The sequence below is a fragment of the Fukomys damarensis genome, unplaced genomic scaffold, assembly GCF_012274545.1.
Source record: "Fukomys damarensis isolate Sample0158 unplaced genomic scaffold, DMR_v1.0_HiC HiC_scaffold_37, whole genome shotgun sequence".
Lineage (NCBI taxonomy): Eukaryota > Metazoa > Chordata > Mammalia > Rodentia > Bathyergidae > Fukomys > Fukomys damarensis.
In genome coordinates this window covers 56,330,805-56,343,083 of record NW_022900949.1, presented here as the reverse complement: position 1 = coordinate 56,343,083, position 12,279 = coordinate 56,330,805, and the positions used below count along the sequence as shown (strand labels likewise).

The following is a 12,279-nucleotide window of genomic DNA, read 5'->3' as shown; positions in this document are numbered from 1 at the left end:
AGTATGTGTATGGGCTCTTGGCCTCATATAGGGATGTTCTTAGGATCTGGTTAACTTTGTGGGAGTACTTATCTCCAGCTTATATGACTCAAGACTACTGTATTCTAGTATCCCATTATTTTGTGTCATAAACCTATAGCCTCATAACCTCATTGTTCTCCTATTGTATCTTAGCTGAATTGTAAGAATATTTATATCTATAATGTTTTTATTCATTTATTTTGCCGTACTAGACTATAAGCTCCAAGAGGGCAAGGATTAGGTATGTTTGATGGCCGCTGTTTATTCCAGCATGCCTGACCCATCGTAGAGACTGTAGATCTCCATAAATGAAGAGATGGTGTAACTAGGTATCTAACATTCTTTGCTTCTTGCTTTTATTCCTCACTTCTATTGTGCCCTGTTTTAATTACTGGATATTTTGTATCCAAATAGCTATGGCACTTTTCTCCTTGTGATGAAATATGTGGGCTCTTATATAGTTGTTTACTATTCAGAGCCCTGAAGTGCTAAAAATCTCTTCTCCAAATAATCAGGTAGGGAGGGAGAGAACAAAACAAATCAAAATGCAAGACAGAAACTAGGAAGTGGAGGAAAGAAAAGATTTCCCACTAGACTTTAAGTCTGAGTAGATAAAATTTAAAATGTATGTTTTAATTCTTCCCTCTTTGCTTTGTTCCTTCTAAAATATTAAACTGTGACAGGAATGCACATTTATCCTCACAGGTCTTCAGCAGGCAGTTATATAAGGTTCCATCTGACTATATTCACTTCTCTCCCCATATCAGTAAAAAGCTCCTCCTGGTAGCTTATACACCCAAAGTAGGATGCACATAGAGCTGGTTCAGGATGGGTCAGTATACAAGGAAACTGGATAGGTAACCAGGTCCTCTCCAGAGTTAGGGCTTCTCTCCACTACTCCTCTCACATCCACTTCTCATCTCAAGGCTAACTGGGAATGATTTATCAAGTTCTGCCTCAGTCTTGTGTGGAGCAAGAACATGCTGCGAAGTCAGAGTATCTTACTCTTCCTTACCTTCCTCCAGACTATTGCTATTGGATTGTAAGAGTAGCAGGCAACCTGAAATGGAGTTAATGGGCAGGATGTTTATTAAGTGCCCCTTAGACTACAAATAGTCTAATATACCTATGAATAGAGGAGGAAGGAAGCCTTAGTGACAGATGGTGAGGTTAAGTTGCAATGCACATCCAAGGCTCCTTGGGAAGCTCTGGGGCATCAGAGTCAGCCTTACATGGACTCAGATGGCAAGGTCTCGGAAAGATCAAACTGCTCTGTCTTTGCATTTGGAAAGGAATGTAACCTTGAGTGAGATGATTCTCTGCAGTCTTTGTAACCTTTGAAGGAGCTGACCACACTCCTAGTAACAGGAAACACAAGGCCTTCGGGGAAGGGAAATCTGGGATATCTCACCATATCCCACACAGTGACCCCCTCATAAGCTGGGAGGCTTGCTTCCTATTTTATGCCCAAAATAGGACTCAAATGTTGAGTTAACACAGAGTTAGAGTAAAATGACTATAATGGAGTGCTACCGCAGGCTTCTCTCAGTGCTTGAGAGCTAATAATGTATTACATTTTCAGGAATTTGGCGAGTTAGTTGTTAAAACAATGGAAATATGAAATGGGCCACAGTAGTAGTATTTAGATCAAAGAAATTGGCAAATGCTACAAATCAAAGATTGTGGGTTGTTTTGTTTGTTTTTTTTCCTCTCTAGAGATTTACCAACACACCACTGAATACATTCTTACTTAATTGTATTATAAGGGGAATTGAAAATATCCAAATGCTTCATTTTTTATATCCCTAAAAAGTCCTTCTATAATAGCTGTCTTAAAAATCCATTGTTGAGCCACCAGGGCTGGTGACACATGCCTGTAATCTCAGCTTTCGGGAGACTGAGGCAGGAAATCACCACAAATTCAAGGCCAGCCTGGGCTACATAGCAAGTTCAAGCCTAGCCTGAACAACACACCAAGACCCTGTTTCAAAAAACAAAATCACAAATATCTTAGCTTAAACTCTGCCTCTAAAGACAACATATGGAAGTGTAGACGGTTCCACAATTAGACCTAGGAATGAATCTTATTTTTGCCACTTCAAAGTATTGAGACCTTGAACAAGTTAATTTCTCTGAGTATTTTTTCTTATCTATAATATAGGAATTAAGGATGCCTTCTTTAGGGGCTTGCTTTTTAGAGTGAAACATGAAAAGTTAAATTCAACATCAACCATGTTGTAAGAATTAGTCTGCTTTCCTTCTCCCTTGATAAATAATTATATCTTCCCTTGATGGGCATGGATTTTCCCTTGGACTAATAAGTCTGAGGTAAGTTAATGTAAGGAGGTTTGTTGATTTTTTTTATGGCACTGTTTATAAAGGTGAATGCAGTATTTACAAAACACCCACCTTCATTTTAAATCATACTTTCTGCTGATTTCAGCATGCACTCTTCTCCCCTCCATCCCCTCAAGCACATACTATTCCCCACAATCATACTGGCTCTGATTGTGTTCCTTGCTGACTCAGCCCTTCCTTGTCCAGCTTCTCCAGATCAGTTGCTCTCTGATGTGGTCTTGTGAAGGGGAAGCTGTGTGCATACCTCACAGCTGAGGCCTGATGAAGATAATGCAAACTCAGACAGAAATTGTAAGTTCAAAGAAAAATTCTAGGACTGAGATTCTTCTTATATATTCTGAGGGGACAGAAAACATGGTATCTTTTGCCTATAATATAAAGTTTGGCCGAGATTAGGATCAATTACAAAGCTGGGCGTAGTGGGGCATGCCTGTAATCCCAGCACTTGGGAGGCTGAGGCAGGAGGATCGCTGTGAGTTTGAAACCAGCCTGGGCTACATAGTGAGTTCCGGGTCAGTCTCAACTATATAGTGAAACCCTGTCACAAAAAACCAAACCCCCCAAAAAATAAATTAATTAAAAAAAAATAATAATAATAATTACAGACTTGGGAAGAAAAAATAACTCCTAATGCACAGAATTTCAATTGTGCTGTATGCCTGGGCCCCCAGGAATGGATAGGTCTTTGTGAGAAGGGTACCAGACTCTTTCACATCCATCTGTTATTTTCTTTTCTCCTGCTGATATCACGTCAGTATGAGAACAGAGTCACAATGTTATGCCAGTATTACAGCTACATGGAGAGCAGGCCTACAAGAAACCAGCAGCAATCAATTTGAGTGTGCAATCACTGAAAAGGAGTGAGGCATCTAGAGTCGGGAATAGTAACCCATAACATTTGCCTTAAAACCTGAGCTTGAGAACAGAGGGAAAGTTACAAATGATTAGTCAAGGACAATAGGCATTATGGGGACCTGTTCTATATTTCAAACCAGGGTGTACTGTCACCTTTGTAAAGAGTCACACATATAACAAAAGCGAGTTCATGCTCGGAATCACGAGACTCTTTCTAGTCATTGGTGACTTGACTACATGACAATAATCTGAAAAGCCTAAGCATTTTTTATGTGTTTGTAGCCAATGAGAGACATATTTGGCAGTGGGATAGATGACCTAAATCCACTTATAGGTGACAGATAAGAAACTGTGGTGTAGAGACCAATCCATAGAGTCTTCTAACTTGGTCATATGCTGCATACCAGCTGTGTGATCTTATGTATGATAATTAACCTCTAAGAAAAACCCAAAGCTTGTACAAGGGAGGAAATTATAAAGAGCAGAGCAGAAATCAGTGCAATTGAAACTAAGGGAATGATACAAAAAAAAAAATTAATGAATTGAAGAGTTGGTTTCTTGAAAGAATAAATAAAATCAATAAACCCTTAGCCAATCTTGTCAAAAAAAAGGAAAGAAAAGGCTCATGGAATTAGGAATGAAAAAGGTGAAGTCACAACAAATCCAGCAGAAATTCAGAGGATCACCAATACCAACTTTGAGAATCTGTACTCTAATAAAATGGAAAACATAGAAAAATGGACAGATTTTTTGATACTTATGAATTATCAAAGTTGAACAAAGATGATATAAAAATTCTAAACATCCCAATTACAATCAGAGAAATTGTAAACATAATTAAAAGTTTACCAACAAAGAAAAGCCCAGATCCTGATGTCTTTACTGCTCAATTCTACAAGACATCTAGAGAAGAACTACTGCCACTACTCTTTAAACTTTTCAGTGAAATTGAAAGGGATGCAATACTTCCAAATTCATTCCTGGAAGCAAGTGTTACTTTGATTCCAAAACCAGGGAAAGACCCAACCAAAAAAGAGAATTACAGGCCAATTGCCTTAATGAACATAGATGCAAAAATCCTCAATAAGATACTGGCAAATTCAATACAAAGGGTCATCAGGAGTATCATACACCCTGACCAAGCTGGATTTATGCCAGGGATGAAAGGATGGTTCAACATATGTAAATCAATAAATGTAACAAACTATATTGACAGAGTCAAGGACAAAAACCATGTGATCATCTCAATAGGTGCAGAAAAAGCATTTGACAAAATTCAATATTGATTCATGATAAAAACCCTGTAGAAAATTGGAATAGATGTTCTTTATCTCAACTTGATAAAGGCTATCTATGAAAAGCCAACAGCCAACTTTATATTAAAGGGCCAAAAACTGAAAACCTTCACACTAAAATCAGGAACAAGACAAGGATGACCACTATCACCACTTCTGTTCAATATAGTTCTGGAAACATTAGCCAAATCCATTCGACATGAGAAGGAAATTAAAGAAATAAAGCTAGGAAAAGAAGTTAAACTGTCATTATTTACTGACAATATGATACTCTACATAGAAGACCCAAAAAACTCTGCCAAAAGACTTCTAGACTTAATTGACACTTTCGGCAGAGTAGCTGGATACAAGGTCAACACTCAAAAATCAGTAGCCTTCTTGTAAACACATAACAGATTCATGAGAGAGAAATTAGGGAAAGAATTCCTTTCACCGTAGCATCCAAAAAAATAAAGTATCTAGAAATCAATCTAACAAAGGAAGTAAAAGACCTCTACATTGAAAAATTATAGCACTCTGAAAAAAGATTGAAGAGGATACAAGAAAATGGAAACATATCCCCTGCTCCTGGGTAGGAAAAATCAACATCAAGGAAAATCGGTACCAAAACTGCTACACAGATTCAATGCAATCACAATTCAAATTCCGACAGTATATTTCACAGAACTAGAGAAAAGAATACAAAAATTCATTTGGAACCAGAAGAGACCTAGAATAGCAAAACCATCCTAGGCCACAGAGACATGACAGTGGGTATCACAATCCCCAACTTGAAAATATACTATAAAGCCACTTTGATAAGAACAGCATGGTACTGGCAAAGAAAAAAGACCTGAGAATCAGTGAAATAGATTGAAAGATACAGAAATAACTGCAGATGTACTCAGCTACCTAATCTTTGTTAAAGGAGCCAACCATCCTCACTGGTGGAAAGATAGCCTCTTTAATAAATTGTGTTTGCAAAACTGGATTTCAACCTTCTAAAATTAAAACTAGATCCTTATCTTTCACCATGAACTAAACTAAAATCCAAGTGGATTAAAGATCTAATTATTAAGACAGAAATTCTAAATTTGCTGGAAGATGAGTTAGGCAGAACTCTTGCAGACATTGGCATAAGAAAAGACTTTATGAACAAATTCTCAATAGCACAGAAACTAGCAAAAGAACCAACAACTGGGATCTCATCTGAGTTAAAAGCTTCTTCACTGCAAAAGAAATCACCAGTAGAGCTAAGAGAGAACCTACAATGTGGGAAAGTTTTTTATGAGCTGCTCCTCAGAAAAAGGACTATTGTCTTGAATATATAAAGAACTCAAAAAATCATGCCCCCCAAATATAAAGACCCAATTCCAAAATGGGTATCTGAAATGAACAGACATTTCTCAGACAAGGAAGTAAAAGCAGCAAAGAAACATATGAAAAAAATTTCCACATCACTGTTCATTCAAGAGATGCAGATGAAATCAACACTGAGATTCCACCTCACCCCAGAAAGGATGGCTGTTATCAAGAAATCAAACAATAACACATGGTGGGTTGTGGGGAGAAAGGAACCCTTCTCCATTGTTGGTGGGAGTGCAGACTGGTGCAACCACTATGGAAATCAATTTGGAGATACCTCAAAGAACTGGGATTTGAGTTTCCATTTGACCCAGCTATCCCTCTCCTGGGTGTTTTTCCAAAAGGATTAAGAGATTCATATTACAGTGACATATGCACACCCATGTTTATAGCGGCACAGTTTTAATAGCTAAAACTTGGAAACAGCCAAGTTGCCCATCAGTTGGAGACTGGATAAAGAAGATGTATTTTTTCTATAAGATGGAGTACTACTCAGCCATAAAGCATGAGAAACTAGCGTCATTCAGAGGAAAATGAATGCATATTGAGGCCATACTCTTAGGAGAAATAAATAAGACACAGATGTGTAAATACTGAATACTTTCTCCGGTGTGAAAAACTAAAAGTGTAAGTAAGATCCAAATTGTATAACTGACCTTGTGAAATAGGAAGAAAAGGGCTAAAGGTGTAGGCAAAGAGGGAAGGGTAGGGGAAAGGAAATAAGGGAAAAGAAAAAATGTGAGAAAAGGAAAAAATGGAAACAAAATCTTTGTAAATAGAGGAGTGGGGAGCGGGTGAAAGGAGGGCAGGGGGATGGGGGAAAATGAGAACTAGGATCTGTCATATAAAGTTATGATTTCCCAATGATTAATGTAACTGTACTGTATACTTAAAAAGTAACAATAAATTCAGTGAAAAAACGTATCCAAATTGTATAACTGATAATGTGAAATAGGAGGAAAAGGGCTAACATTGTAGGGGAAGAGGGAAGGGTAGGGGAAAGGAAATAATGGAAAAGAAAAAAATACAAGAAAATGAAAAAATGGAAACAAAGTCTTTTATTTTTTTTCTCATTGAGTTTATTGGTACATTTTAGGTATATAGTACAGTTATATTCATCATTGGGATCTTGCACCTTTACATGATAGTCTTGGTTCTCATTTTTCCCCTTACCCCTGCCCTTCCTTTACCCCCTCCTCCCTTCCCTATTTACAAATACTATATTTCCATTTTTTGTTTTCTCATATTTTTTCCCTTATTTCCTTTCCCCTACCCTTCCCACTTCCCCTACACCTTTGGCACTTTTCTTCCTATTTCACATTGTCAATTATATCATAAGGATCTTATGTACCATTATTGTTTTTCACACCAGAGAAACTATTCGGTATTTACACATTTGTGACTTATTTATTTCACTTAAGAGTATATCCTCAATATGCATCCATTTTCTGTGAAAGACTAATTTCTCATTCCTTATGGCTGAGTAGTATTCCATTTTATAGAGGAAGCATATCTTTTTTATCTAGTCTCCAACTGATGGGCAAGTGGGCTGTTTCCAAGTTTTAGCTACTACAGACTGTGCTTCTGTAAACATGGGTGAACATATATAGAGGAGGGTGGAGGCTGAAGAGAAGGCAGGGCTATGGGAAAAGAATAAGAACCAAGATCTGTCATGTGAAGATATGAGATCCCAGTGATGGATGCAACTGTACTGTGTACTTTAAAAGTACCTATAAACTCAATGAAAAAAAAAATGTCACACTGATTAAAAGATATGATCAGAATGTTCACTAAAATGGTGTAACAAAAGACAAAATATAGGCAAAATATGCCCAACTCATTAGTAATAGGAAAGGCAAAGTAACCTATGATGTGATATTATTTAATACAAAAAATTAAATATTTTTCAATATTAAGTGTTGAGTAGGATTGCAGAAATATAATAATAGTCTATGTGGGAGTGTAAGTTGGTATAAATCACTTTAAAGTAATGACAATACCTACTAAAGTTGTAGATTTATATACCTTATAACTTAGCAGTTATAGAGATATTTTCACATGTCTACAAAGACTTAAGTATAAACATATCTATTGCAGTATTTTTATTAATGGCAGAAAATATGAAATAACCTAAACATGTCAAAGAAAAGGGAAAAATAAACCAAATCCTGTTACATTCATCCAATAGAACAATACACAGCATTTAACTGAATGGGGAAGATCTACATGTATACAAATACAGATCAGTCTCAAAAATGAAGCTGTATGTAAAAGTCAGGATATAAAATATATTTATTAAATTTATATAAAAATATGTACAAGTGATACCAGTTGTTTATTGACACGTATATATGAAGTATATGAATACAGCCATGAAAATTACACCAATTTTAGGGATTCTGTTACTTCTGGGAAGGAAAAGAGGGAGGAATTTCAACTCTGACATATTTAAAATTTGTTTGAAAGTCTGGGGACACTTCTCAGTGGCAGGGGGCTTGCCCAGTGCATGTCAGGCCATGGTTTGATACCACACCACAAACTACCTACTCCTGCTGCCTGAGTGAGATTTTACTTCATTTTTTAAAACACTACTTGGTTTGCTCTGATTGTTTCTTTAACTCTCTGAACTTCTTTAGCATCTTAATTTAGCTTATTTAGAACTTTGCTGTTACAACTCACTGTCTTGACCACTACTGGTTCTTCCTTCCTTCTTGTGACTTTTATCCCTTTATTTCCCCTTTCCTTCTTTTCTCCGTTCCATCTAGGAGGTATTTATCAGATCCCTAGAGAGCCCACCACTCTCCTGCCTCAGTGGGGGCCCACCAAAACTACTTTCTCATCACTTAACCTCCTGTACCTAATTCTTTGTTGAAGTCAACCAAAAAGGATCAGTATACACTTCCAAGTTATAAAATCCTTGGTCATGACTTTTCTATCAGCATATATTTCCCAGTGTCTTACAGATACCTCAGTCTTTTTCAGCAGTAGCCTTAATAGTTTTCAGGTTTTCTAACACCTTTTACCCTTGCTGAGTCAGTTTCCCCAATCAAATTTTCTCAGTCATCCACCAGGTGCAAAAGGCTGTTGTGGGGGGATTTTCATTTTTTAAGCCCTTATTTCATCTCCCATCTCTGCCAATCCTCCCTACCATATGCCTGTTTATTTTGAGTAAATACTTGTTTAGTGAATGGTTCATGTCTCCTGGGTTTGTTTCTTTCCTTCTCTTCTGTCATAGCCACTTCTTTTACATTACCTTGTGCTCTCTCACTCTCTCTCTGATAACTGCAGCCTGTAAAAGTTTTCCCTTCATCCAAACTAATCTTGAGCTCCCTGTAAACTAATCTACATATGGTTTCCTTTTTCAAATAAGAAAAATCTTTTTTCAGCAGGTAATAATATATCCACATGGCTCAATGTTCAAAATATTCAAAAAGGTATGTTGGAATCTGAAGGGTTCCTTCAATATCCTCTCTTTTGCCTACCTGATTTTCAAACTTCTAGAGAAATAGGTACAGAATAGAAAGAGAGAGAGATAAAAAAACAAAGTGAAATAGTGGCGCCTGATCTGAAGGTTTTAGGTACCTTTGCTGAATGCTTCAAATGAGCTGAAGCAAGGGGGAAGTGAGAAAACATCAGAGATGAGGGGAGTTTTAGAGGACTGGCTTGGAAGGGATATATATATTTATCACTTCTGTCCACATTTAGTTGGCCAGTCCTGTGGTCCCATTTGACAATAAGGAAACCAGTCAATATGTCTGGCCAGGAAAAAAGGAAATGAGGTATGTGAGCCCGTAGCACTTTCAGCCTTACATGCCAGCCATGTTTTTCTGCTCTTTTTGACTTCCCAAAAAATTTTAGAGAGCAACCATATCAGTTCATGGACAGTTTCTTAAGGAAACTGTTTTAAGGAATCTACTTTATGTTAGATCACAATATATTTAACTAGTCCAGGGTCCAGTCATTCTCAGTGTTTTGTTTTGTTTCCCATCCTTTCATCCACAATGAATACTTTTGTACTTATATTACAGATTTACAGATTAGGTGTTGCTGAATCAAAAGGTATAGACAGTTAATATTTTGATAGCTATTGTCAAGTTACTCTTCTTAGAGTAATTTATATTCCCAATAGACATTTTGTTATTTAATTCTGCTTATATAAAATATTCTATCTTTTCTTCATATTTGAATGAGTATAACTTAAATCCATGGCCCATAAACTGAGAGAGACTAGTAATCTGGATAGTATCCACTCACAGGCCTTACCTCTTCCTCTATCCCTTAGGGCCCTATGTTACCTATTTCTGTTCCCCAAATGTATCTGTGCCTCCTATCCCCAAACATTCCTTCAACATTTTCTTCCATTTAGATTCAAGTCTACACCAATCGGAACACTTTTAATTAATTTTTCATAGCTAATCTTTATAAGCAACTCTAGGATGTAGATATTTTGATAGTAATAGTTCAAATGAAAAAACTGAGGCTCTAATACATCACATTAGATGACCAATCTAACCAGTATATGATATATTTTGCTAAGCATTTTGAGTCTACCCTTCTTTCTCTCACTCTTAAGCTTCTCAAGGCAAAACAATTTAAGGCACAGAAAATAAAATGCATACCTTTCAGAAATTAGATGTGTTCCAAAGCTGCCTGTCCTGACTGAGCCAAGCTTTTTTTGAAGTTTCCTATTTGTATTAAAAATGCATACAGATCTTGAATTTTATTTTGAAATATATCTGCATTTATTTTAATATTTTTAAATGTTTTAAGTTACTTGCTACAAACTATAACAAACTCCAGGAAACTTCCAGCTTCCTCTGTGGCTTGGGGAACTTTGTCCACTGACCCCAGAGCAGGCAAAAGATTATAGACCTGGGTGTTGATGTTCCATGGGTAAATTCACCTCCCCATACTTCAAAACCCAGATCATTTGCTGCTTCAACATCAAGCCTTCCTGCAGGATCAGCAAGCCCAGAGCAGAACCCTGAATACCTACCTGAGTGCCTTATTTCTTCAATTGTGTAGTCTCTTTCTTTTCTTTGCCTACAGTCTTCATGGAGTCAACTTGTGTCATTTAGAGTTTTTCATATTCCTTACAGCATGAAGAGGCCTGCTAAATTTTTAATAAATAAAGCACTGAAAAGAATTGAACACATTATTGTGCTAACCGTTTTTACTTGACCAAAGGAGTCAGCAATTGCCAAATGAACAAAAGCCTCGCTCGTAGTCCTAAATCTTAGTTATTTTAGCCCAGTGTTCCCCTGGGAAGCACACATTGAATTTGCCCATGTATATACATCTAATTCCCAGTGATATCTCTATCACATTGATTGACAATGGGCATGCCATTAATTTCTTCTCCTGTCTGTTGAAAATGGGATAATTGCATTTGCCAGCTTAAGCTCAGGAATGTTGTCAGAATTGATGAAACAATGTTTTTAAAAGACCTCTTTGGAAGGGCTGTGCCCCATAAATCACACTTGCTCACTAGAGTGGTTATTTTAGTGTTTATTTATTTAGTAGTTCAGCAGGACACTGATATTTCTTCTCAGATAAGTCATATGGAGTCATTGTGTTCCTTACTACTCAGCTACAAATAGAATTTTGTATCTATAACCTTCTGATCAACTTGGGAATCACACTTGGTATATTCATTCTACTCTTGGAAATTTTCCAGTTGTTTATCACTGTGAATATATATCAGAGTGATTTCTAGCCAAATATTTATCTATATATGGGTTAATAAAATATATTGTATCATTTTAAACATTGCTATCCTTCATATTATCTTTAATTTTTAATTCTATAGTTTAAAAATCTCACTGCTTTCATAAAACATATACTATGCCTTCATCTCAGTCTCAGATCTGTTCCAAATTAGTCACATCATGTAGTATAATAGAACATTTAAAAAATAGATGGTATAAATTTTAAATTCTGGTAACCATCTATAAATATACTGATTGTCACTAGCTACAAGTGTTAAAAGTAATGTTTCAGTCTCTGAGTTGTTTTAGCTACAGGTCAGGTATTTCAATTAATAAGTCATGTGGCTAGGGACTACCATATTGTACAGTACAGTTATAGAATATTTCAATTCTTACAAAAATTTCTGTTGGGAAGAACTTGTCTTTAAGATTTGCATTTTAAAAGACTGTTGAAAGTCCTTTTACTGAAAATGTTTAGCTCTTTACTGTTTCCCTTCACCTTCTCACTTAGATTAATTTCCTTCACATTACAAGAAAAAAATCATTGTTTAGGCTTTGAAAACAGCCTCACCTCCAAAACTATGGTTTGAACTCAAACTCAGGCAAAAATGACATGTGGAATTCCCATCTGGGTGTTGGTTCAGCGGCCGATCCAGCCATTTCTGAGAAATTGTCTGGGTTTGGAGTTACTCCCAGAA

At 36.5% G+C, this 12,279-nt stretch overlaps 1 protein-coding gene across 9 annotated transcripts in view; it reads left to right on the top strand.

The window, feature by feature from the left end:
• Slc9a9 (solute carrier family 9 member A9) overlaps positions 1 to 12,279 on the top strand; it is a 671,333-nt gene that overhangs the window by 132,599 nt on the left and 526,455 nt on the right. Inside the window, exon 1 of one of the 9 annotated variants that reach the window (XM_033759291.1) lies at positions 2,617 to 2,670. The exons of the other annotated variants lie outside the window; for them this stretch is intronic. Within the exon in view, the coding sequence (XP_033615182.1) occupies positions 2,641 to 2,670 (30 nt within the window). The 5' untranslated portion in view covers positions 2,617 to 2,640. Of the gene's footprint in view, positions 1 to 2,616; positions 2,671 to 12,279 lie in introns of those variants that run through there. 9 annotated transcript variants of the gene reach the window in all.